At 43.1% G+C, this 27,835-nt stretch overlaps 1 protein-coding gene across 4 annotated transcripts; it reads left to right on the top strand.

Annotated features, from left to right (window-relative positions):
- On the top strand, positions 1-26,900 carry KLHL25 (kelch like family member 25). 4 transcript variants are annotated; one of them, XM_075273275.1, is made up of 3 exons: positions 1-118; positions 17,134-18,963; positions 24,581-26,900. In XM_075273275.1, exon 2 carries the CDS (start codon positions 17,151-17,153, stop codon positions 18,918-18,920), a length of 1,770 nt encoding a protein of 589 aa, XP_075129376.1. In that variant the 5' UTR covers positions 1-118; positions 17,134-17,150; the 3' UTR covers positions 18,921-18,963; positions 24,581-26,900. The 4 variants fall into 4 exon arrangements, with proteins under 4 accessions (XP_075129376.1, XP_075129377.1, XP_075129378.1 ...); XM_075273276.1 differs by lacking the exon at positions 1-118 and adding an exon at positions 962-1,023; XM_075273277.1 differs by lacking the exon at positions 1-118 and adding an exon at positions 1,420-1,515.
- The last annotated feature ends 935 nt before the right edge of the window (positions 26,901-27,835 follow it).

The raw sequence follows: 27,835 nt of genomic DNA, 5'->3' as shown, positions 1-27,835 counted from the left end.
GTTTGTTTGCAGGCTGCTTGCATTGTCTCGTACATTACCTGGCTGCAGTACTGTGCCGCCCGGACATGGTGAGGGGGCAGCACCGGGCACAAGGGGACACGTAGCGGAGAGCCAGCAGGTGAGTGAGTCATGTGAGGGCGTCTTATGTATGGCTCATCTGTTGTACTACAGCCCCATGAGAAGACATCACACCGGCGGGGACTGTGGGAACTACTTGTACAGCTCTAGCAGAACGTCATGGAGGTAGAGGGGACAGCTCTGGTAGCAGAGGAGGTAATTGTGGGGATATTAACTGTGTGAGGTCCGCGAACTATTCTACACAGGTTTGTCTACAGAGGGGTTAAATAGACCTGGCTTAGGAGAGGCTAACTTTATTGTGGCAGGAGAGGAGTTAACTGTGATGGGAAAGATTGGAAGGAGAGGATTTAACTGTGAGGGTAGGACTGGCAGCAGAGGGGTTAATTTAGGACAGACCTTGCAGAAGAAGGGTGAACCGCAATGAGGACAGGTCTGGCAGGAAAAGGGTTAACCATGTTGGGGACAGGGCTGGCAGAAGAGGGGTTAACTATGTTGGGGATAGTGCTGGCAGCAGAGGGGTTAACTATGTTGGGGTCAGGGCTGGCAACTTGGGGGGATGACTGTGTTAGGGACAGGTGAAGCTGGCATGGGGGGAGGGGGGGGGGTTACTGTGTTGGGGACAGTCCTGGCAGCTGGGGGGGGGTAGTTAGAGGACCTTGGTGTAATTAATTACATGCCCCATTCCCAGGGAGAGCCTCATCCTTTTATTAGGAGCTCATCTGTCTGCTGTGATTGGCTGATTAAGGATTAGCCCCGCCCCCTAGCCGTCTTGCTTCTCCCTGATTGGCTCTTGTGTGCTGTCAGTCTCTCCGCCCTGTGTGAGAACTAGTTTGTTAGCAGGCTGCTTGCATTGTCTCGTACATTACCTGGCTGCAGTACTGTGCGCCGGGGCATGGTGAGGGGGCAGCACCGGGCACAAGGAGACACATAGCGGAGAGCCAGCAGGTGAGCGGGTCTTGTGCATGTCTCCTATTATACTGCAGCCCAATGAGGAGCACTTATCATACTGCCCTATCACTGCTATGATGTATACTTATTGGGATGTCCCTGGCAGGTATGTAAGGTTGGGACAAGTCTGATGTCACAGGGGTCTGTGTGCATTGGCAGAGGAGGCATCAGTAGTGTGCAGCACATGTCTGGCACAGGGTGGGTTAGCTTTGGGTGAGTTCTGAGAGGTAAGGGTTTGCATGCCTGTAGCATATGTCTGGCAGGAGCGGGTTAATGTTGGCACTTGGTATAAGTAATCCCATTCCCGGCCCCTTTGAAGTGGTGTGAGTGCAGTTTCTGGCAGTGCCATCTCTTGTCTTATTTTTAGCATCCCTTGGCAGGTTGTGTGAAGGATCTGCACCTTGTCTCCTGGGGGCTGCTTTCCATGTTCAGTATTGTCTCGAGAGTTATTAATCTGCGAAGACCTGAAGAGAACTTGGCTAACTATTGGTAAGTGCTGCTCCACCTGCCTGTGTAGTAACAGTGCCCTCATGTGATGTAGAGGGGCGCTGTTGTGTATTTACAGTCTGTCCTCACTTGACCTGCACCAGGGGGAGTGCATTAAACCCTGAGGGCATCATCTGTGTCCTCCTGGATCTTATATACAGAATACTGTACTGTATACCTGGAACTTGTTCCTAAAGATAAGTCAGCTGGAACCTGCGATTATCTTATCTATATGGGGGTCTCCCAACTGTACCTCAACAGATGGTGGGGGGGGAGAGACTGAGACATGTAGAATTTTAATACCCAACCCTTTTGTTTTCAGTGGTAATAAGCCCTCATCAAATGGGTCTGCAGCTGCTTACTGCTCTCAGGCATCATGTTCAGTGTGTGCTAGGAGCTGAGCGGTATTGTTTTATTGGAAACGGTATAACCCTGCATTGACATGACTGTCCATGTATTGGCCGGATTTACCGACTTGAACAGTATGCCGGGAGAGAGACCCCTAGTATTATATATATATATATATATATATATATATATATATATATATATATATATATATATATCTCATAATGTCCCTTATGGTGATCACTATGGGACAGTATGTCGCTGGGAGGCAGGGAATTTTGGTGGAATTCTATGTTCTAAGAGTCCAATGGGTGGTCCTTCTTAGTAACGGACAGGTATCTCTGTATGCATGCTGTGGATAAGTGTGATTGGGGAAAATACTTTATATTCTGACCAAGTGGAAAAAAAAACATTTTGGATCTGCCAAAAATGAACATATAGACACATAGGTGACATGATATTGCATTCCACTTAGGACCAGTTCACATGACCATGTGTAGTATAGGTAATACCATCCATGTACTGATCATGTTTCCAGGACCAACTGCAGTTTGGCTCAACAGGTCTCACTGTGATAGGCCAAAGCCACATTTAGCGAATTGCAGTGGAAAAACACATTGCTTGTCTTCTGTATTTTGCATTTCTGCTTTTATCCTCATGTATGTCTATGGGGAAATGAAGGATTTTCGGGAGTAAAATTCTGAGTTCTTAGAATCCCTTCTATGTTTTCTCCCATCCATAATCAATACTCTAGGAAGAATTCTTCTCTACCTGATTCTATTTTAATGGAACCTGTCAGGTGTATTTAGTAAGCTACAGCTGGTCTTTGGTGGTTCAGTGTCCCAAATATCTCTATACTGTACTTGTCTGTGCCAAGGGTTTAAAAAATGTTGGTACATACCAAACAAGGACTGATCCCAGAGCCGAGTTATTGGCTTCATGGTGCATGCGCCTGGTGTACTGTCTCGCCTTCATTGAAGAACTGTGCTTGCACCAGATGAGTACTATGGGGTCATCTCAATGAGTTATTTTTTAAAATTTTTATTTTTGTAAACCCAGTGAAGGACAGACATAAAATATGGAAATCTGGGATACCTGTGCCTTCCCCACCAGAAGTCCTCAGCCATTTGTGACTGCTGAGACCAACAAGTTGCCTCAATGGTGGCTGTAAAGATGCCGGTGACATCCTTCATGCGCTTCAGCGGTAACATAACACGCAGGACTTGTGATTTGTCCAATTCCTTTAATGTACATTGCTCTCTTTCTGGCACAGGATGAGAATAACGGACATTAAACTGCAGATGGAGCACCGTCCTCCAGGGATTCGTTTACATTCATCCCCATATAAAAAAAGAATATGATGGAAGGACTTTCCAGACTTTTTCTTCTGTTCTTCTGTCCAGGTGCTGAAGGTAGTAGTGGCGCCACGGGGGCCAAGTGCAGGAGTTGATAGTGGTGACTTAATAATGCTGGTAATGGGAACTCTTTTGGCAGAAGAATGATATTGAATGGCAGACTGATGGCATGCAAGATAGCGAACTGGGATTTATATCGGGAGGGGTACCAAAGTGAATTTTGGGCTGTGAGTGAAGGCACGTCTTGCTGAAACATTTTCCAGTACATATTGTGTTCTCAGTACAGACAGACACATTGATTTCCTTCATGGAAGATTCTAAATATGACCATGATCTAGATGGCAATAAATGAAGAGAGATTTAATATCTATGTACTGGCTGCTCCTCCGAGACTTCCCTGAGTGGCTTTTTCTACAATGTTTCTATTTCTGTCTTTTTTATGTTACTACCACTTAGCGCGACTCTTGTAGATCTTTGCTCTGTTCACACTGCAGTCTGGTGAGCATTGTCGCTGTGACATATACATCAAAATTAACTTTTTTTTTTTTTTTTTGTGACTTTTGCGTCTTTTAGGTACTAAGTCCACATTCACTCTCTCTAGCAGAAACTGAGGCTTCCTGCACCTTCTGTAAGTTATTGCAGACATTCAGGCATGGTCTTGTAAAGCCATGTTCACATGATTACCAGTGTTGAGGCAATCCTTTTAATGTGGTAGGTTGTAATGTGTTAGTGGACCGAGCTGCTCAAATCCAGGAGTTAAGTCCCCATACATCATCAGTAGCGTATATCAAACACTTATTTACTCAACTGCTGTTCTTCTGACTCCCCATGCACGTTCACACTTGGCACAGCTGAGTATGCATGTGTGTGTTCATTGGAGAAAGCTGCTGTCAGACACATCTGGCAGCAAATTGTCTTCTGTGGGAACAAAGGATTGGGTATGCCCAATTGTCCACCCCCCCATCATGAGGTATTAGGGGAGAGACGGGACAACCTCCTACACATGAGACTGCCTAAATTGATGGCTTTTACTGAGTTTCCTCTAACGTGTACTGTATATGGGTACCTGTACCGTAAAATTTAGGCTATACCATTGAAGTGCACACCAAATATATATATTTAGGCTAAGGCCCCATGGGCCGCATGAATCCCATCCCCTTTTCTTGCACTGTAAAACGCCATGATTTTTCCCGCATCGTCTCTGCTGCGGACAAATCGTGGCGTTTACGTCCTGTGGGGCCCCGGCCTTAAAGTTATTTTCTCATGAAGAACATTGTACAAATATCTTGATAGCCAGCGTGCTCCATATAGAGGTTCATCTCATTTTGGTGGACTCCACTTGTCTATGAAAGGGTATGTTCACACACAGTTTTTGGCGAGGAAAAAATCTGCTTCAGGAATTAGGAAATAGTTTTTTGACATTTTTTTTTATTTACTTGAGGGTTTTTTTTTTTGTTTTTTTTTTTGCTCCAGCACAGTGTATTGACAGCAATTTTTCAAGCATTTTTTGCAAAAACTGCTCCAAAAACCGCACCAAAAAAACAGGTCGCAGTTTTTCCACCTCCCATTGACTTCAATGGATTTTTTCAGGCATAATCTGCCTGAAGATGGGTCATGTCGCTTTTTTTCTGCTAGCTGAAAAAACGCTAGTGAAAAAAAAAAAAAAAAGCTAGCACCTCCCTTTGAAATGAATAGGAGGTGTTTTTGCAGGCGGATTTTGAGGTGGATTCTGCTTCAAAATCCGCTGGCAAAAAACTCCTTTTGAACTAGCCCTTAGGCCAGGGCCCCACAGGTCAGAAACTCCTCGATTTTCCTTCAGCGGAAACGCCACAGGAAAAATCACAGCGTTTTACAGTAATTGCAAAGTGGATGGGATTTATGCGAATCCCTTGCCCACTTTGCGGTAAAAACTGCAGTGTGGATACACAGTGAACTTTCTGTTAAAAGCGCTTTCCACTCTGGATTAGGCCCAAATGAATGGGCCTAGTCGGGAGGGAGGTGTCACGCCGCAGACACTGGCAGAAATCCGCGGCAGGAGAGGGCAGGTCGCTTCTTTTTTCTGGGAGTGGTAAGAAAACGCTGGAAGAGGAAGTGAACAGCTCCCATTGAAGTCAAAGGGAGGCGTTTTTTTTTTACCCGGATTCTGAGTGAGATTCCATGTCAAAATCCGGTCCAAAAATTCTTGTGTGAACCCAGCCTTAGCCTAACTCTATGTTTCTCCTGGAGCAGTCACTGGCTGCAAGAGCAACAAAATCAGCTGTTTGCCAACTGTGTTAGGAACTGAACTAAAATAAAATGGGAGTCTCTGAAGTAATGAAGTCGCCCACTGATCCAGGTGGGTTTGTCTTCTGAAACTTCAACAGTTATTGCTCGGGAAGTTGCAGGTGACCAAACATGACCATAAACTTCTAGTCCCATTGCTAACAGCTCACAGTATAGTGCTAGACGGCTCCACTCCCATTAAAGAGCTTCGACTGCTTTTACAACTGTGATAAGGCACCTCCTTTCTCAGCACGTTTAGCTGCTCTGTGTCCATAACTGTGGGGCTATAGAAACAGTATCTCAGCTGTGCTGGATGGAAAGTCCCCTATTTCCTGATCAGCTCTCCATATCTGTCGTTCCCAATCGTGTATTTTGTGGTAAATGCCCTTAATGACAGTGATTGCTGGGTGCTAGTTGTATATTACAGCCTGCACCTGTCATTGATGGTGTTACACAGCTCCTGTACTGGGCCCATCGCTGTGCTGCTATAGTACAGTGGTGTACTGTTAAGGGACAGGTCATTTTGACAGGTCACAACTAGCTGAGATTCACCAGAGTTTTTACAGTGACTACATGTGCTGAATGATAAATGTGGTTAGATGTCTTTTTTCTAACTTCTAACTAGGTTCACACTAGCGTTCTGGTTTCCATTCTTGGGGTCCATTTGGAGACCTGCTTGCAGGACCCTTCTTTCTGCATATTCTAAGTGGAATGGGGGGACAGAGCCCCCAAACACTAGTGTTACTGCAGCCTTAGCTTACTTTAGACCAGTCTTTCTCAAAGTGGGCGATAATGCCCCCTTGTGGGCGCTGGAGGCCTATAGGGGGGCAGTAAAGGGCACAGAGAAGATTGGGGGGCGTTGAAGCTGTTTAGGGGGGCGATGGCTAATTTAAAGGGGTGGTATCATAACAATGATTCTATCTATACTGCTTGTTAATGTGGATGTAAGACTTTTCCTAAATACACTGCTTCAGCAAAACTGCTTTGTTTGTCCACTATCTTACTTTATTCACTTCATTATGGACACTAGCACCTGGCCCCCTGCTCATTGCTGAGGGAGCCACATGACGTAGCTCCCTGCTGTGTGTGTGTGTGTGGGGGGGGGGGGGGCTGAGTGTACGGAGCCAGCCTGTGTCTGCACCACACATACATATCACATACACATCACCTAGCTCCCTGCTGTGAGATAGAGGGGGGGGGGGGGGTGGAATAAGTGCTGCTTTCTTATATAAGGGTGCATTCACACTGAGTAAACGCTAGCTTATTCTGAACGTAAAACACGTTCAGAATAAGCGGCGTCTAAAGCAGCTCCATTCATTTCTATGGGAGCCGGCATACGAGCGCTCCCCATAGAAATGAATGGGCTGCTTCTTTCACTCCGTGCAGTCCCATTGAAGTGAATGGGGAGTGCCGGCGTATACGGCAAGCTCTGCTCATGCCGGAGCGTACACGCCGGCACTCCCCATTCACTTCAATGGGACTGCACGGAGTGAAAGAAGCAGCCCATTCATTTCTATGGGGAGCGCTCGTATGCCGGCTCCCATAGAGATGAATGGAGCTGCTTTAGACGCCGCTTATTCTGAACGTGTTTTACGTTCAGAATAAGCTAGCATTTACTCAGTGTGAATTCACCCTAAAGCAGTCTAAATCCTACTGGGCTAAAGGACCTGGTCTCTCTGTTCACTAGGATAAAGCTTTATTATACTGTATAGAGCAGGCTGCTAGTGGGCAGAGGAGCCAGGTCCTTTAGGAAACTCCGTACAAGGTAAATCCAAGTCTACAGGACCTTTTGATGACATCACAGGCCCTTCAGTCATCCCATAGGATCACGCTATGTGGTGGGCGGAGCTACACGCTAATTTGGGGGCGGGGCTAATTGACACGAGCAAACCGGAAGAAAGAAGATTTTTAGGCAGCTTAGAAGGCAGATCAAGCTTCATGAGGCTACCCCTTTAAAATTGTTTTTTTGCTTTTAACACAAACTTTACCGCTCCTTTACACTTAACGCGCGTTTTCTCGTGTAACGTTGAAATGTTTGTTTTAATAACATGAATAAACGTTTTCCTAATATTACAAAATGGTGTTTTACATTACCCTCATCAGAAAGTCTTATTTTCACATGACACACATAATTTAATTATTAACATAATGACTGCGATTGTGATTCTTAAGATGTAGTAAAGTAAAAAAAATTGGGGGGGGGGGGCGCTAGAAAAAAATTAATTCTCGAAGTGGGCGGTAGACAAAATAAGTTTGAGAACCTCTGCTTTAGACCGTGCCGTGCCCACTCTTTACTATGCTTTGTCCTGGCGTCCAGAATGGGATTATCAAAGCCTCCATTCTGACAGCAGCAGGGAATGAAGAGATGCCACTATCTCTATTCCCTTATATAATTTCCTCTATTCCCTTCCCAAAAATTACACCTTATTGGTAAAGTAATATAATGTATGGAAATTGTACTAAATGAAAGATAAAAAAATAAATATGTCCAAATAACAAAGTCTGAGAGAGAACGCAGGGGGCCAAATTCCTGCACGCTTCCCCTTGGTTGTTTCTCAGGGCTTGTGTGGGGATTAAAGGACTCTTAAGCCTTGTCCATCAGAATGCAGTGGACGCCGTGTAGAATAAGAATGGGGTCTGACAAACTATTTACTGATTTCTATTTAGGAAGGTTTCAGAAGCGACTGGTTGATTACAATAAATTAATTACAGGTAAAGATATCAGATTAAAAAAATGAGTCGAAGTGCCATATAGACCTAGTACTTGTATGTACCAGTCAATAAACAGAACGTTAGAGTGGGCAATGCCCACTTGATATGCTGCCACCATTGATAACCATGTGTAGATACAGTATACAGCAAGAGAAGTTGAAGCCAACCATAGAATTGCCTTCCATCCATGTGAAGTGTCTGATGGACAGCTTTATTATTTATGGCAAAAAGAAGGGAAAGCTGTTCCTTATACAAGTTACATCATATAATATAATACAAGTTATATTATCAGATACCTGTGTTCAGGGAAACTAGAGTGTAAGCTTCTTTACAAATCATATGCATGTCCTGTGTACCCAAAGAATGCTACTTGGGCTTTTATAGTTACTATATATGTAATATCAGCAAAGCCAGTAACTGACACCATTGACGGTGCGCAGTAGTAGTAGTGGGTAGAGATGAGCGAGCACTGTTCGATCGAATAGATATTCGATCGAATATCAGGCCGTTCGAGGTAGTCGATTCCAATCGAATACCATGAGGCAAACGCAGTAAAATTTGTATCCCCTCCCACCTTCCCTGGCGCTTTTTTTTTTTTTTTTTGCACCAATAACTGCGCAGGGGAGGTGGGACAGGAACTACGACAACAGAGGCATCGAAAAAAAATTGGAAAAAGTAATTGGCTGGCTAAATCAGGTGACCTCCAATTTATACGAATGGTGGATTTAACATTCGGTTAATTTGAGACTGTGAACTATGTGACAGTGAGACAGGGACAGATCTACAGGCAGGGTTAGCTAGGGATTACCTTTATTTAGGGGGGAATGTTACTCACCCAGGTCTTTGGGGCTCTATCTGGTTGGCCGAATGCTGTACTCTGTATGGCATTCGGCCAATCAACGCTGGTCAATGCATTCCTATGGGGAAAAAGTCAGCTCGTGCATATCGCAAGCTGACAGGGATCCTGACGTGATACAGTGACTTGGGCATGTTAGATGCCCCCAGACATGCTTGCCCTGCTGTCCCAGTTGCATTCCAGACGTGTTGGCATCATTTCCTGAGGTGTCATAGTGGACTTGGTGACTCTCCAAGTCGAAGAGTGGGATCCCCTGAAACGAGCATTTTTTCCCCATAGACTATAATGGGGTTTGTTATTCGTTCGAATATTGAGGGGCTATTTGAAACGAATATCGAATATTTTACGGTTCGCTTATCTCTAGTAGTGGGGTAATAGATATCTGACTTACAGATGATGACTTGTTTTTCCCTGCTTTTACATATCCTGACCATCCAGTGTAATATTCACTATCTGCTAAGTATACAATATATGTTTACTTTACTTTTAGCCCAGAATCCAAAGCCCACAACACGTGACCTGCTTTGCTCTCTTGTCCCTTTGTCCACGTCTGGCGCTGGATTGCAGCACTGTAGCGGCCCCCGAGATCGCATCTCCAGTAAGTTCTAATAATAGTCGCTCCTAGACCTTCCATTAAATGGCTGCAGAATATAGATAAGTATCAGAAGAAGCTACGTACAGCACAAGGCAATAAACATGAGCACAAGATGTCTGTATACGCTGACTCTCATCTAAAACAACCATGTCATTATAAAGAGGGTTAAAGGGGGTCGTCTTCTCATAGACCCTCATCAAATGAGGGGAGCCACATAAAAGCAGACATTTGCAGAGACTATGTAGTGACTATTGAAATAGCTGCTCATATAAATACATGGACAATGCATTTCATTCTGGCTCATTGAGGGGGTCCCGAGCAGGCGATTTTCTGCCAATATGATGCCATTCATTTGATTGAGACTGAGCTGCAAACAGGCCATGTGATTCATGAACATAACATCATAGGGCAGTGAAGTGGAAGTCGAGGGTCCGACCCCATCAGCCTAATAGGGATGATTTATTCTAAGGATAGCACACAGATGTTACACTAAAATGATGGTATTTTATTATGGGGAAGATCTGCCACTGAGAACAAGGCCTCATAGACTCTCCGCTGCACTCTCTTTCTTTGTGTGCGGTATATACATATTTATAATTTTTTTTTGCTGTGGCATCTACTGTGTATATTCTGCATCAACAGTCAGGTCTTGTCTGATCCATTCCTTTCATGGCTGTTTACACAAGGTATAATTTGTAGCATCCAGCAAATTCTGTATAGTCCAGGCCTTGGAGGCACGTCAGGAATGTGCTGCTGTTTGGGACTGAGGGAGGGAATGTTCTGTATTTCCTAGCCGGCCTGTTAGACATCCTTTATATCGCTGCCTCCAGCCGTTAGCATGCAGCTTTTTGTGTATTGTCTGCTGCTTCCGGTCCCCTCTCTCCAGCACACAGACTTAAACAATGACCTTAAGGATGAAATTGGAATGATTGATACATTACATAATTTTTCTGACATTAGCTATTGATGTATAGTTCTTTGCTAGCGTGTATTTGTGTAAGTTGTAGCGAATCTAGTGCTTTAGCGCTTATTCACACAAATGAGTTTCTTGTCTGAGTGTTAACTGTTTTTTGGAAAGGATATATAGAAAAACCGGGAACTGGCAGAGCGCTAAAGGCAGCAAAATCCGTAATAGACTTGAAAAATAAAAATGACGATATGCAAGATTAAGATGAATTGGTTCTGTTTTATTGCTCCAAGGACATGAACAACAGCTTAAAACAGATACGCGTTTCGACACCGGGCGGGTGTCTTCTTCAGGCCAAGCAGGAAGTGTCCAGCAACAGCCTTAGAACCAAGTTTTACTTGTTTTTTAATAGACAACTCATGGACCCATACAAGTCAATGAGGCTAATCCTAAATCTTCTTTTTTTTTTTTTTTTTTTTGTTTTGTTTTGTTTTCATGAATCGCTTGTAAAATGGACACATCTATGTGAATAAGGCCTTAAATGTATATCATCAAATCTTTTAGACACTGCATTTTTTTTCCCTCTAAGCTTATATATAATGTATACATGGGCAGTTTAGAACTTGGGCATTCTTTTCTCTAACTTAGTCAGTACAGGATGGTATCAAATACGTTTTATTACACTGAGCCCTAATAATTATAGACGCGTCAGCCTGCGAGACAGCTATACAGGGTGATTCCTGAGCATAGCAAAAAGGGGAGTGACCTTCATAAGGGGTGTAGTTAATATGAAAGGGTGTAGCAAAAGGCATCAAACCCTATTTAAGGCTCTGTCTACATTTCCAGCAAGCTCCAGATTTTCAAACTATTCCCTTTTTATGACTGGTGCGAGCTGAAGCCTTCCATTTTGTATTTATGTCACTAACTTCCAAATCTTGTTTTCTATGTAAGATAAGATAATCCTTTAATAGTCCCACATTGGGGAAATTTCAGTATGTTACAGCAGCATAGTAATACAGATACAGGATAATACACAGTAATATATTACGGACGTAGACGCACATGTGCTGAGAAGAGAAAATATACTAGGAGTCCATAGCAGCTAAGGAACAGAAGAAAGAAAGAAGACTTCAGGATCATTTAGTTCTCTGTGCGGAGTGATCTTCGCTTGGTTTGATGTAGATTATGCAGCCTGGTCGCGGTTGGAAGGAAGGAGCTGAGATAGCGCTCCTTCTCACACTTGGGGTGAAGCAGACAGTCACTGACAGTGCTGCCAAGTCCCATCAAGGTCTCATACATGGGGTGGGATTTGTTCTCCCGCATGGAGGTCACCACAGACAGTATCCTTCTGTCACCCACCACCTGTACTGGGTCCAAGGGGCTCCCCAGGACTGAGCTGGCCCTCCTGATCAGCCTGTCAAGTCTATTTCTGTCCCTGGTTGATATACTGCTCCCCCAGCAGGCCACACCGAAAAAGATGGCTGAAGCAACCACAGAGTTGAAGAAGGCCGTAAGAAGTGGCCCCTGGACTCCGAAGGCCTTCAGCCTCCTGAGCAGGTAGAGTCTGCTGTGGCCCTTTCTGTGCAGCGCACCCAGGTGATCAGCCCAATCTAGTTTATTATTGAGGAGCACACCCAGATACTTATAGATCTTGACTATCTCAGTGCATGTTCCTTGGATCTCTACCGGGGTCGGAGCACTTCTCCATTTACTAAACTCCACCACCATCTCCTTGCTCTTACCAGCATTAATCCTGAGCTGGTTCTGCTGGCACCATTTAACAAAATCCCGGTTTAAGTTTCTGTATTCCCTATCCTCGCCATCAGTGATAAGGCCTACTATAGCACAGTATATATGACCACATGCTAACTTTCTGTGAATATTAACCCATAAAGAGGTTGTCTGGATCAGAAATGTGACTGCAGGGAAGTTGTAGAAAATAAAATTACATTTATATATCCCTGTATCCTTCCCTCCATTCCTGCTCTGGGCTACCCGTCATCTCTGTTTCCCTGTATACAGAGTGGATGCAGTGTAGACATCATTGTGTAAAGTTACCTTTGACCTCTGTCTGGTCAGGGTTGAAGCCGCTGTGCCAGTCACAGGGCTGTGATGCTAACCACTGGCAGTGTGCCACCCTATGGAGGAGCCTTCCAAATATGAACTCACTTGTACATAAAGGTTGTTGGTGTGAAATAAATTACAGATTGTCTGGTGTAAGATGTTGCCTAATGCAAATAAGTCTGTGGGAAAATCTGTGCTAGATGAGTAGAATGTCTCTAGGCCTTGTCCTTCATGATGTGTATGTTGTGTTGCCCAATTTCTAGGCCCAGCTCCAGATGTATAAAGCTCTTCTACAAAAGTTCTGTGGAATCTTTAGAAATTCCTTTCAGCCACTTCTTAGAAGAGCTCCGCTGCGGGATACTAACCAGCTCTCCTAATGGCACGTTTGCACAGTTGTATAGCAATGTGGACAGTCTAACATGGCTGCCATAAAGAGCCATCCAGGAGCCTGAGTAAGTGTATGTCCCTTGATTTAAGGGTTTTCAAGGATTTAACTATTGATGACCTATACTTTGGATAAGTCATCAATATCTGATCAGTAGGGGGATCCAAAACCCAGGACCATAATATATTTATTTGTCATGGGGCCAAGCACAGCCTCTATACAATATATGGCACTGTGCTCGGTAAGTAGTGAAGAGTCCAGAGTCTCTTCAAACAGGTAATCTGTGTGAGCGCCAGGTGAAAACCCCATTGATATAAGATTAATAACTAGAGATGAGCGAACACTGTTCGGATCAGCCGATCCGAACAGCACGCTCCCATAGAAATGAATGGAAGCACCTGTGACGCCGGACGCTGTCAAAGTCAGCGTCACAGGTGCTTCCATTCATTTCTATGAGAGAGTGCTGTTCGGATCGGCTGATCCGAACAGTGTTCGCTCATCTCTATTAATAACCTATCCTAAGGGTCTCGGGATTATTTGTGAAATATAATTACAAGACTGTCCAGTCAGACGGTTACAGTGATATCAGGACTGGAGATTTAATTCAATCCTCACACCATTTTCCCTGTAAAATATTGGCCTCTAAAACCCACCAGCAAGATGCTGGCTCTCGTGAAACCCAAATATCGCTGGAAATGCAGACCGGTATCACAGGCTGGCAGTCCAGCATGGAATGGGTCAAGGAATGCTCCTAAAATACAATTATTAGGAATCCTGTTACCGCTCTGCAGGGCCCGGGGGTGTACTGTAAGTTGGGTACAGTTAGATTCTGAGGCTCACCTGAAGATACTTGTATAAGGCAGAGTAGCTGCGGCGGTCAGTAGTCGGTTAACCTGATCTGTGCAGTATCCTCTAATATTGTAGCGTGGAGTGTTGTACTACACAAGTCTGACAGCTCGCATGTGAATGAATCCATTGTTGTAACATGTACTTTGGCGCGCTGCCTGAGCTGCTAATTATTTTGGTGTAATAGCAATAAAGGAGACAAATGATGTTTTTGCCAGAGAGTGATGACAACTCTTTATTGGGAAATGCAAGGTTAGGCGGCACACATATCAGACAATACACAGTTCTATAATAGTAGGGGGGATAAAGATTCAGCTGGGAAAACTGATTCCTTAAGGTTGAGTTCACATGCAGCAGATTTTTTTGCACAAGTGTTTGCAAGTGTCCCATTTATCTGCATGTCACTAAAAAGGCCTCCTGCCTCCTGATTTTCAGTCAGATATACCGTAGGTGCAAAAAAATCTGCACCATGTATACCACATATACTCTGAGAATAAGGTAACCAATCTGCAATGAATGTGCATATAACAACCAAGAACTATTGTCACAGGAACCATCGCTGCAAGAGGTTGCTCTTCACACAACATAAATCTCATCCAGATGATCATAAAAGTAGCCAAAGCAATGAGTGGATAAATTCGGGTAGCGGGTACAAATTGTTGAGTGGCCTGTGCTGCGACTATGGGTGAAGTATGGGGAAATATGGCAGAGAAAACTGGTGTACAAGATATTTTTCTGTAAGACTTCGAGGGAACCTGAAACAAACCTTGTAGGTTGTTTTTCATTTTTTGTTTCTTGTACTTTTTTTTTTAGGTCTGATGTCCCCTTTAGCATGTTCTTTCTTGCTTCCACTATAAGTATAGGCGGCCATTATACGCGGGTCCCAGCTCGTTCCCTTAATTGTAGACGTGATCTGTGTATATTGTTCATGTAATGCACATCCTATATCATTACAGCGAGGACATGGCACCACATTGATCTGTCCATGAATTGCGGTGACTCACACCATTGTGTTTTGCGCAGGGTCAGCACAATTTCTGAGGTTCTTTAATTTATATGTGCAATGACCTCACTAAACAAATACTATTGTGGTAATGAAAGTCCCTTGCTGGGCTCGAAATGTTTCCCAGAGCAACCACTTGACAGATGATGTTATGTCAGACCGTGGAGACGTCTCGCTAATCATTTGGACCAAGGCCGCTGGGAAATGCTGAAATGCATATCTGTTACTTATGTTATTTGCAAATGCGTAACGGGAGATTGCATATCATAACTGGAATATGATCAATGTGTTTTAACCCCCTCAGCAGAAGGCATATGGGAGCCGGCCTTCACATGGCTCCATTGTATTGTCTGAAGAGACCACACACACACATTGATGTCTCCTCCTGAAATGTCTGTATAGATTTTATTACCTCTCATGTTATTGAAGTGTCAAGTTAGAAGGTGAGAAAATGCCTTAGAGCAATGATTCCCAAACCACAGTAACCACCATGACCCTCCCTAAATAACACATCATCTTTCCTAATACTTCTATGAAATTTGGATTCCTGGAGCTAAACCAGCCCTTAAGTCACAACTTTTCTGGGATTTGTAAGCTTCAAAGCCTGGGTCGGCAGCAGGGATCAGATGTGGAGAAAGTTGTGCTGTGCCCAAGGGTATATATCCTGCTACTAAAGGTGCCAATATATAGGTTTAATTCCACAGGTCTGTGTATACCTGACAGCTAATCCATGTACCTATACACGGTACAGTGACAGATACTCAATTACACCTTACCTAAGATCATATAGGGTGACCACCAAGTAGGAAAATATAATCCTGTTCCACAACTGTAAAAACTACACAAGCCTTACCAAAATAACAGCATAGCGCAATAACCATAAACTAAGGGACAATACAACAGACTCCCCCGTAGGCAGGTGAAAGTTACAGAAGAGATGGACTGTAGTACCAATCTATCCAATTATACAGTGATCCACCATGAATTCCAGTATGAAAGCTCATGAGCCTGTTCTATGCCAGTACCTACATTCCACCTTGTAGGACAGCACAGATTAAAAGAAAAAACCTGTGGTCAAAAAATATCCACTTTATCCTTTGGGTACGTGATCCTGTGAGCAGTGGTGAACGACATCCTGATATGTCTTCGGACGCTTTATCCACAGGCTGACTTACAGTATATTATGCACATTGGCCATGTTCTTTGAGAAGACCACTATCTTAGAAGAATATTTTTCAATGCAATTTTGGGGTGGTCATCTCATAGAGGTTCAGCTGCAGCTTGGTTGGACGTGCACTTTAATTCACCAGAGCTACAATGTAAGTTAGCGCTTTTAGCAGTGTAGCTTTTTGAGCTTTTCAGGATACGATGCTTGGGGTCTGCCTTGGTGCCATCCTTGCCGAAGGGGTTTTCACAGAAGACGTGACATCCATGACTTCTAAATACTATCCGTTTTAATAGGAAATGCTCAATAGCTGAACGTAGAGAGCTGCTGTCTGGTCACTATATCATAGTATTAATTGAGAAACGTATGGTGGTATTGCCAATTCAGTACTAAATGGCACATTATTTATGCAGCACTGTAGAACACTGATATGTAGGTAACTGTGTAAAATTGTTGGTCAGTGTATGATATTGTCATATGGGTATCATGATGAATTTGCGCTGATAATTTAGCACTGTATAGTATGTACTTTTTGAGATTGCACCACCACCCAAAAATTAACGTGGAGTCTTGTAAGTCGAGAACGGAACTGCCATCCTTTGCATCCAGCAGAAATCTACTATGTCTGTGCTGTCATCTATTTTGTCCAGAGTCTTGGCATATGGGTGTTGGGTAGGAGTTTTTGAGAACAAGTAAAAAGTTTCTCAACTCCGTGGTAAATTGATGTGTGCCGCACAAGGTTAGTTTTGCCTTTGTCTGAAAGTTTATAATTATAGGAGGTCTGCAGGGATGGACGAGACATGTGTTTTCACTATAAATATCAATTTCCTTCAGATTATACAAAGGATCCTCTCTGTCTTTCTTATCTGATTGTAATCTTGTGCTTTTCTGAAAACCGTGATGTGGGTTTATGAGTAATTTGTGCCGTTGCTAAAATTTCCATTATTTTTTACATTTTCAATCAATGTAAGTTGGGTTGAATTAGAATACATCTGCTTCTATTTGCCATCCAAATTTATTGCATAAAAATAATGTTACTTGTAAGTACTGCCTTTGTTTTCTGTGTAGATATAGTGGTCAAAGGTTATCAAGCTCCGCTCTAATTTTCTTTTCCTTTTGTCAGCTTTAGATGTTGTCATCATGTCAGTCAGCGTCCATGAAAACCGCAAGTCACGGACCAGTACAGGGTCTATGAATATTTCTCTATATCACAAGCTTGGTCACCCAGACTGTGTCCTGACACATCTCAATACCATGCGAAAGCAGCAACTTTTTACAGATGTCACACTGTGGGCAGGAGACCGCTCATTCCCATGCCATCGTGTGGTGCTAGCAGCCTGCAGCCAGTACTTTGAGGCTATGTTCAGCCATGGATTGCGAGAGAGCCTTGATAACACTGTGAATTTCCATGACAGTCTTCATCCTGAGGTCCTGGAAATCTTGCTTGACTTTGCTTACTCTTCAAAAATCATAATCAATGAAGAAAATGCAGAGTCGCTGCTAGAAGCCGGAGACATGCTTCAGTTTCATGACATACGGGATGCCGCCGCAGAGTTTTTGGAGAAAAACCTTTATCCCTCAAATTGCTTGGGAATGTTACTGTTGTCTGACGCTCACCAATGCAGAAGATTGTACGAGCTGTCCTTGCGAATGTGCTTGGTCAACTTCGAAATGGTGCATAAGACAGAAGACTTTGTTAATCTTTCCAAAGACATTTTGCTTGACTTGGTCTCCAGTGATGAACTTGAAATTGAAGATGAGCAGGTGGTTTTCAATGCGGTACTTCAATGGGTTAAATATGACTTTGATAAAAGAAAAGATTATTTTCCAGAGTTATTAAAAAACATCAGGTTGGCATTGCTCACCTCTGAATCCCTAAAGGAAGCCATTGCTTGTGAAGACTTGGTAATGGCCGATGAAAGGAGCAAAGAAATCATGGAGGAGGCTGTCCAGTGCAAGAGAAAGATACTGCAGAATGATGGAGTGGTGACAAGTCTGTGTGCCAAGCCTCGAAAAGCAGGACATACCTTACTTATTCTAGGAGGCCAAACATTTATGTGTGACAAAATTTACCAAGTCGATCACAAGGCTAAAGAAATCATTCCAAAAGCTGACTTGCCAAGCCCAAGGAAAGAGTTTAGCGCTTGTGCCATCGGATGTAAGGTCTATGTGACTGGTGGACGCGGCTCTGAGAATGGCGTATCTAAAGATGTGTGGGTGTACGATACAGTCCATGAGGAGTGGGCAAAAGCTGCACCAATGCTCATCGCAAGATTTGGACATGGGTCCGCTGAGTTACAAAACTGCCTTTACGTAGTTGGTGGACACACTGCAGTTGCTGGAGTATTCCCAGCATCGCCTTCAGTTTCCTTAAAGCAAGTGGAGAGGTATGATCCTCTGTCAAATAAATGGACAATGGTGGCACCTCTGCGGGACGGTGTAAGCAATGCTGCTGTAGTGAGCGCTAAGCTGAAGCTTTTTGTTTTTGGAGGTACAAGTATACACAGAGATCGGGTCTCTAAGGTGCAATGCTACGACCCTTTTGAAAACAGGTGGAGTATAAAAGCTGAATGCCCCCAGCCTTGGCGCTATACTGCTGCAGCAGTGCTAGGTAGCCAGATTTTTATCATGGGAGGGGACACAGAATTTACTGCTGCCTCTGCCTATCGCTTTGACAGCGAAACTAATCAGTGGACCAGAATTGGAGATATGACGGCCAAACGAATGTCATGTCATGCTCTCGCATCTGGCAATAAACTCTATGTGGTTGGGGGCTATTTTGGGACCCAAAGATGTAAAACATTGGACTGTTATGACCCAATCTCGGATTCCTGGAATAGCATCACAACTGTGCCTTACTCTCTTATACCTACTGCTTTTGTGAGTACTTGGAAGCACTTACCTGCATGAGAAGATGGCCTTTATAAATGATGGCTGCTGGTGTCACACGGAGGTAAACAAGTGTGTTTTGCATGTTATGTGGTTGTGGTTGCAGTTGTGGAGTTACCACCTAACACTGCTATACGAGATAGAGCAAGGGTAGGGAATAGAGATTAGTGAGTAGTATTCGAAACGGCAGTGTCGAATAGCACGCGGCCATCCGGCTGCGTGCTGGCCGGCTCCACTCATTGCTATGGGTGCATGCTATTTGAAACTGCCATTTCGAATAGTACTCGCTCATCTCTAGTAGGGAATCTTCGGCTCTTCAGCTGCTGTGAAATTACAACTCCCAACATGCTCCATTCACTTCCATGGGAGTTCCAAGAACAGAAGAGCAAGTATGCATGCTGGGAGTTGTAATTTTGCAACATTTGGAGAGCAAAGGTTCCGTACCCCTGGGATAGAGGATGCACCTACAGACACTGACCTGTTATAAAAATAATAAATTTATATCGCGCCAACATATTCCGCAGCACTGTACAATTTGTAGGTTTCAAGTACAGACAGAAATATACATTACAAAGAAAGTAATTTCACACAATGGGACTGAGGGCCCTGCTCACAAGAGCTTACAATCTATGAGGTAGAGGGGGTGACACAAGAGGTAGCAGGGGCAGCATTGCTTATGCAGAGGTCAGACCCTTTTGTAATAGAGGTGACTGTCATTACTGTTATAGTTGAGAGAGTTGTATACAAATGAAGACGTGCATGATTTCTTGGCCCTCCTGCCTCAATGAGTCTGAGAAAGCAGATGGAGCAATGTTGTAAGCCTGCTCTGCCAGTGAGGAAAGCGAGGAAGGCCCGCTTGTATGTAATGCAGAGAATATCTACGCTGTCTTAGTGTGGGTGTATCCACTATGTCTCTTTTATTAAAACTTTGCCAGGCAACATATGCCAATAGAGCCAGGCTCCATAGCCTCCTATGTATGGCTTGTGGCTCATCTCATGATGTACCAATTGTACATTTTCACTTTTATGCGGCATGAAAAAAACTTCTGAATCAATTTTTTCTCCAGATCTCTTCACATACTTTTCCAAGATGCAAATCTGTTTTCCCAAGATGTAAATAGGAAAACAGTGCCTCTGTTTGCTGTCCTCTAGGGGTAGCCCTCTTAAACATCATTCATGAGTCTTTCAACAAGCCTATTGCTATGATGTGAGCATATGCCAAACCAATAGATCTGTTCCAAAGGAACAGAATCCCAGCTGTGAACAGCACTGTTTTGATCTGGTTGGATCTCTTCAGCACAGCGTAGGAAAAACTGGTTTGGCAAAAATGAGAGACTTCTAGACCAGGTTATGGGGAACAGATTTGTATATTTTTTCCATAATCCCTCAGTGGAGCAAAAATGGCTTTGTAAGGCTCCATAGCCTGTGAAGGTGCTCTCTCCTTAAAGAATATTATCCCCATAACCTGGTCTAGAAGTCTCTAATTTTTGCCAAACCAGGGCCCCACGGGCAGTTTCCGGCCTGTGGGGACCCAGCCTTAAAGGTTTATCAGGCAGAATTCAGCCTAATTTTTAGTTAGTGCATTACATTTTGGTCCAGAATCACATGCTTGTGGTGTTTTTCAGTGGACTGTAATATGGCCATCTGATTGAACATATTGAAATAAATTCCAAAACTAGAAAAATAGCTACAGCCCTCATCCAAAGTGACATACAATTCAAAAATAGGTAAAAAACCTTGTGCACTCACTCTGTCCGTTTGCTGGTTGCTGCGAATCGTGGAACCTCAAGACCGGTGCCAGGAAATCTCTCTCGGCTGAGATGAGGTCAAATGGAAGCAAATTTGAAGAAAATCCAGCACTGCAGTCAGGTATCCGTATAAAATAAAACTTAACTTTTATTGACTTGTAGTTGCTACATTAAAAAATCTGTGTGCAGCAATAGGAGTAGCAGAAGCCTACGCGTTTCGGGATAGACCCTTACTCATGGCATACAGAGCTGTAATATGCTGCAATCTTATATAAAAATAAAAGAGACACCAAAAAAGTTATAACCAGACTGTATAGAAAACCACAGGCGGGCAACACCATCCTTCACGCGCACAGTAACCACCCTAGCCACACCTGCAAAGCAATCCCTGTAGGTGAACTGACAAGGGTCAAGAGAATATGCTCAGACCCCAAGGACTATGATGAATTTGCAAAAGCCACATGTCATAGACTCAAAGAAAGGGGCTATCCAAACTGGAATCTTAAGAGAGCCAGAGACATTGTACACAAAAGAAATAGATCAGATTTACTCAGCACCAAAGCACCCAGCAATGACAAAAGGCAGACAGGAATCTATTTCTCAACAGTTTACAGTGATAACTACAAGGAAGTGATCAAAATCATCAAAAAGAATCTATACATTCTATACCAAGACACGACATTAGGCAACATCTTAGATGGAGGATGTCATTATATTGCCAGAAGAGGAATGTCTGTTGGCAATTACGTGTCTCCCAGTTATTTTAGAAGCAGATCACAACCTACAGAAATTTTTCCAATCAGATCAAGCATCACGGGTTCATACCACTGTGGACAAACTAGATGTAACATCTGCAGATTCATGAAAAAAACAAAAACCTTTTCCAACACGGAGGGTAATAAAACTTTTAGGATTGGATCCTTCATCAATTGCAATACAGACCACATCGTATACATTGTAAGTTGTGAAGAATGTAGGAAATACTATGTGGGATGTACCACTAGAAAACTGAAAGTGAGATTAGCAGAACATCTATACCACAGTAGCAATTTGGATATTATACATTGCTCAGGGGCATCTAAGCATTTTCGGGAAATACACGGAGGGGACACTACCACCTTCAAAGCATACGGGATAGAGAGGGTTAACAAACCAGTCAGAGGGGGAAATTGGCAGAAAAAACTTTTACGTAGAGAAGCCTATTGGATTTTCATGCTCAAAACTAGATTCCCCCACGGAATGAACTTCCGTACTGACTTAGCTTTTATTTATTAATTGTACTAACTGCAACAATTCATCCTATAGTCTTTATGCATCAATTATACATTTCAAATATTTATTATTTTTCTATAAATTTTATTTATTTTTTTCAAAAAAAAAAAAAAAAAAAATTTATTCAAGAAAAGAAAAAAAATAAAATAAAAAAATTCCCTTTTTTTTTTTTTTTTTTTTTTTTATTCATTTTTTCCAATTTTTTTTTTTTTTCTCTCCTTTTTCTTTCCAGTATGATACACATGCAAAGGGATGTTGTCATTATGTTTCTTCAGTATGGTGCCACAACTATGTAATGAAGATGTTACATCTCTTGGTCATGTCACGTTTTATCTATGTCACTAAAAATTATGATTTATTTACTTATTTACCTTAACCTGTTTGAACTATTTTGACTACAATCAGCCAACTTTGTCTGCTTTTGTTCCTGTTTCACTTGCATCTTATCGCATGTATCACAGATGTTGCTTAATTAATTAACTTCCTGTCTATGTGCAGATGGGAGGGGCCTGGATTTTATGTGTGTCTTTTATTTTTATATAAGATTGCAGCATATTACAGCTCTGTATGCCATGAGTACGGGTCTATCCCGAAACGCGTAGGCTTCTGCTACTCCTATTGCTGCACACAGATTTTTTAATGTAGCAACTACAAGTCAATAAAAGTTAAGTTTTATTTTATACGGATACCTGACTGCAGTGCTGGATTTTCTTCAAATTTGCTTCCATATTGAAATAAATGGGTACGTATGGTGTCTGTGAAAGATGTGGACGCTATACATACATGTGAATATATGAATAAGACCTTGAGAGTTCCTCTGTCTCATAAAGGGGTTCCTAATAAGGCATATGAACTGGGTTATCATTTCTAGATAAAAGAAGCAGCCATTTTATGGGACTAGTCCCAAACGTCTACCTGAATTCTTCATTTACAGAAAGCCTTTCAGTCCACAACATGGCAGCCTCCATTCTGTGCAAATAAAGAAGTGAAATCGTTTTCCTTTTCAGTCACATTTTCAATAGACCATCACTATGGGATCGTTCCTAATCTTGTAGAGGAGCAGACGGCTGGTTAGTTACAGTCATATCCTTTTTCATCCATCAAAAATGTGGAATAATGAAAAACCAGGGAGATAAATCAAGAAGACTCTGAGCAGATTGTGGTTTTCATCATTATAAGGGACGTCTGCCAAGATGGCTGAGGAAAGCAGAACTGAGTATTTGGAGGGAACTGATCTTGCCATTACCCCAATTAGTTGAATTGGAAAAGAGAGGCGTCCATCTGATGTGTAGGAAAAGTGAAATCTTAGCTGAGGCAGCATTGTGGAATTTCCTAGCTCTGGTAATGGAGCGCGGAGTATAATTTGTGGGCTGCTCCTGGCATCGCCTCAGTCGCTGCCATTTCCAGGGTTCTGACATTTTTTTAAGCCGCTATAAAGTTAATCAAGATGCCGCCTCATGACCTCATTAATCCTGTTAGAAACCTTCACAAAGCCGAGCCACAATCTCTTGGCAAAGGAAGGTTCCTCAGAGCTAATAAGTCTGTAGTATATGGGAATAATACATGTGAGGTCTGAGCGCTGCAGAATGAGTAAGGTGGGAGTGATATGTGACATTGTGCAAAAGGAAAACTGACACAAAATGGCCTTCGTGAAAAACAAGATATGCTGTCATTGGTTAATATGGCCATCAACCAGTGGGCCCCAGTATAGTGTTCTCCATAGCAGGCCATGATCAGCTTGGCTAGGCTCAGGGTGTAGAAATGAAACTAGGGCCCTAATCCGCCATGGCCACCTTCAGTGGCAAAGTAAGAACACAAAAATTCACAATAAACTTGGTTTCCACAATGGGTATTGTTTACAGGACAGATACAATAGACGGCGTGATGTTACTTCATATCATATATGTATATATACATATAATTAATGAACATGTTACAATATAGGGACAAGTCATGTCAGTGATGTCACAGCATAGATGTAATGCACTGTACAGTGCGATAGGCGCTGCTGTGCAGAAGGACGTACCTGACTGACTGTCAGGAACGCCCTTCTGACTGTAAAGAGCTACAGTACCGGGACCGATTCTTTACCCGGGGCACAGATCGGGAAAGCCGACAGTGTGCTGAATTCAGATCATTGTCGGCTTCCCAGCAGTGTATAGAACTGCCTGTGCCCCGGACCATGAAAGGTCCTCTTTAAGGCCTGGTTCACATCTGCATTCGGTATTCTGCTTGGGAAGTCTGCTCCGGGACCCCCTGAACAGAATACTGAACGCATTAAAAAACAGCAGAGAAACCACATGGACCCCATAGACTATAACCCAACAGCAGGCACTGAATTGCCATAAAGCTTATAGTCTGGTGCGGTAGCGCTTCAGCTGTTCCGGCTCTCACTGCATCATATCTCACTACAATACAGTGAGTTCAGTTCATACTGCCATGAAAAACACCCCATACACTATTTTTCCGGACGGGACTTAGTGTGAATCCAGCCTAAAGGTGATATTAGGTCCTATTAATATAAACCTCATCCAGTTTGCAGCATCTGTACGTCGCAGGGGATTAGCCGCAGACAAAAAACTGCTTCAAATAGAAGACATAGTTATAAGCCATGGAGAATTACATTTATGTATTTTTTTTCCCCTTTTTGTCTCCTGACAGATGTGTCCCGTACTCTGAAGGCTTAGTTTACATTGTTTGAGCTTCATCCTGAAGGAGGCTTTGTGAAGTATATGAGATGCCTGCTGGAGGTCCTGATGATATAATAATCTTTCTGACACATGACCTGCAAAATCTGAGCTCACTTTGGCGGTCCAGCGCGGCAGCTGCGAGTGTCGGCGAACAGTTGTGTTTTATTGTTCACTTATGAGATAAGCGTCACCCTTCTGATGCTGCTGTGCAAGTGTTACACTGCAAGATATACCGTATGTACAAAGACCAGTCCTGTTAGAAGACTTTACAGTTAGTTTAATATTGTGTATAGAGATGGCTGTTACTGAAAAAGCTGATAGATTCTGATAAATAAGCCAATGATTTGACATCTATTGTCATAAAGCGGACAGATAAGAGGAGTATTGGGCTGCTTATCAGAAGAAGTCATTATTAGTAAAGGGGCAGAATACAAGACGGGGCTGCTTTCTTCCAGAAATAATAGCACTCTTGGCCATAGGCTTTGTCTGGTGTTGCTGCTCTGCCCCAATACTAAAGAATAGGGCTGAACTGCATTTACCAGACATAGCCTATGGACAAGAGAGAAGTTTTTTTAGAAGACAGAAATCATGTTTTTTCCAAATGCCATATGTCTTTAGTATTTGGTCTCTGGGGATCTGACACCCAGACCCAGCGCAGATCAACTCTTCTAGGAACCTCTGTGTACAGGACCTAGTGGATGGACAGTGTGTGCAGCATCAGCAGTCCTGTCCACTCCATAGTAATGGCTCAGGTAAACTGAAGCACCTTTCCCTCGAAGAGTAGATGTCCTGCAGCTTCTAGTACCCGTAGGCTGTTACAACAGCTGATCTGTGTGGAGTCTGGGTGTCGCATACGCAATTCTGCAGAAAAAGTGGGGCAGTATACTGTTATATTGGCATTGAAACGGAGAACTATGTCTACTGTGGCAGCAGTTGGCATAAGTAAGCATAAGCTTTTATGTGTTTTTTTTTGTTTTTTTTATTAAATCATCCTAGGCACATACAAGCTTATTGTATGGATATGTGAGACACTTCCTTGCTACTGTAATTTGCAGCGGGCTAGCCAAGGTAATTTTTTTAGCATCATTCTACGAACTGATGTGTAGCCCCAGCCTAATGCAGCGTTCCAGGACCATGATATTGACTGTTGTGGCCACTTCATTGCTTACTAAGCATGGTGCTGTACTTTGTATAGTGGCTGTACTTGGTAATGCAGCTCAGCCCCGTTCAGACTGGCTGCATGCCCATATGACCAGTGGATGTGATGGCACTGGCCGGAGTGGAGGAAGCTTGTAGGTCATCAATATCATAGTCAAGGAATTCCTTACAAAGCATAGGTAACTACATTTGGCTGTGTTTTACCTCTGTGATACAACTTAGTGGGGTTGGCTTAGTTTGGATAAGGAGAAGTGGAAGACCACCTCTAGACTACTTCAAGGAACAGCCGGATGCTCTGCCCTCCCTCAAGTCTAGTGGAATTCAGTGCATGGAGAAAGAATAGACTGGATATAAACTACAAGCAACTCATCTATACATTACAATATATTATCTGGTAATAGCCACGTATATACTCAGACAAAGTAAAGGGATTCTGGAGATAATCTCTTCCAGGGCTCGAAAGTCAAGCAAACAGCTGCCTTCTGCAAGTAACAGTTTCTATAAGGTGGTGGTTTTTGCTTTTTTTTAATAAAGTCCACATGCTCCTCCATTCCAGATCTACCAACCAAATGGGGGTCAATGAGAATTTTGCTGCACTGTTATCTTTCTATAAGCACACGTGACCACAAAGTGTCTTCTACAGTGAGTGTGGAGAGTGCAGCCAGGCTGAGGGGACAACCAAAACTATCTCCAACTCCGTGCTCCAAACATAAAGGATTTGCTTAAGCGGCGAAGCAAACATTCCAGATAGTAATTCTGATACCTGTGAGTTGGTAAGATTCTCACAAATGTGAAGCTTCAGGTGTTTTTTTTTTTTCTTAATTCTAGAGATTTTTTTTTTCTTTCCAAAAACCTATTGACTTCCTTTGATGTCCCTGTCTGATGTTTGCTTCTGGAAACTGGCTTTCTGGATAGGGGAGTGACACTGTGACAGCACAATAATCATTTTAAGGGAGATGTCTGACCATATACTATCTGTTTACCACTGGTTTTATAGGTTCTTCAGGACATATTACAGTTGCTACAGAGCAGGAACCAGCAGCTTTACTGTCAAATGCAGAACATTACAATGGTTTCTATTGTAATTCATTGCACTGTAAATGATGTTACGAGATGCACTAATAAATACCAAACCTATTACCAAACCCTGACGCTTGTCCTTCTTTATAATGCGTATTCAGCAGAGTTTCTATCCTCCATGCATGTGACATTTCTACGAGACATTTGGGGGTTGGGACTGTCCCAAGTGAGCCGAGCTGTAATATTGTGGCTCAGCCTCTATACCAGGGGGCTCCAACCTTGGGCACCTGTGCTGAAGATGGCACTACAGGCATGTCTACCTGGTACAGGCTGTCTCAGCTGTGATGCCCTAAGAGAGAAGGTACTAAGGGGAAAGCATGAGGTGTGACATTGTGTCAAGAGTCAATCCTTTCACCAGAGACAACTCACGGAAATAGGAATTGGCAGCTCGTTCATTGTTTGCCGATATAGAATATTTTATATGATCTCTGAGTAGAGTTTGACATCCATATAATTATTGAATCGCTCACCAAGTGCCAAAGACCAAGTTTACGCATTCAGGATTTAGGCAGTGATCTCTCCCAATAAATAGGGTTTATCTTTGTGTGCATTTCCTAGCACATTTGCAGTATATCTGATTTATAAGAGTATCAGCCAGGAGCATGAATAGCAAAAACTGGGCCCCATAGCAAACTTATGGCAGGCCCCCTGCCCTGCCCACACACAATACAACGCCAGTTTCCTGATTCCCACATGATATAATATCCCCTTTTCTGGCCCCACACAGTATTATAGACCCCATATTGCTGCCTCCTTTACTGCTCACCCTGCTTTAGTATACTGCCCTTTCATTGGCCGCATATGCTAGTAACTTTAGGCTGCCCCTGCCCCCTCCACAGTTTTTGTCCTATGCCTGGACAAACCCTTTAAGAATTATATCCCACAATACAATGCCCCATAGTTACCCCTATGGTATCAGCCTTAGTTTACTGCAGTGGATTTTGCTTGTCCATTCTCAGTGATGACCGGATGCAGGCTCATAAAACAA

This window comes from Leptodactylus fuscus, chromosome 5, assembly GCF_031893055.1.
Source record: "Leptodactylus fuscus isolate aLepFus1 chromosome 5, aLepFus1.hap2, whole genome shotgun sequence".
In the NCBI taxonomy this organism is placed as follows: domain Eukaryota; kingdom Metazoa; phylum Chordata; class Amphibia; order Anura; family Leptodactylidae; genus Leptodactylus; species Leptodactylus fuscus.
This window is presented reverse-complemented; position numbering and strand designations above follow the sequence as displayed.

Excerpts from the sequence above, each read along its gene's own strand:
- KLHL25 (XM_075273274.1), top strand. The coding sequence starts at position 9,517 with ATGTTTACTTTACTTTTAGCCCAGAATCCAAAGCCCACAACACGTGAC. Across the intron at positions 9,644-17,133 it reads CCCCCGAGATCGCATCTCCA|CTTTAGATGTTGTCATCATG; the intron begins GTAAGTTCTAAT and ends TCCTTTTGTCAG.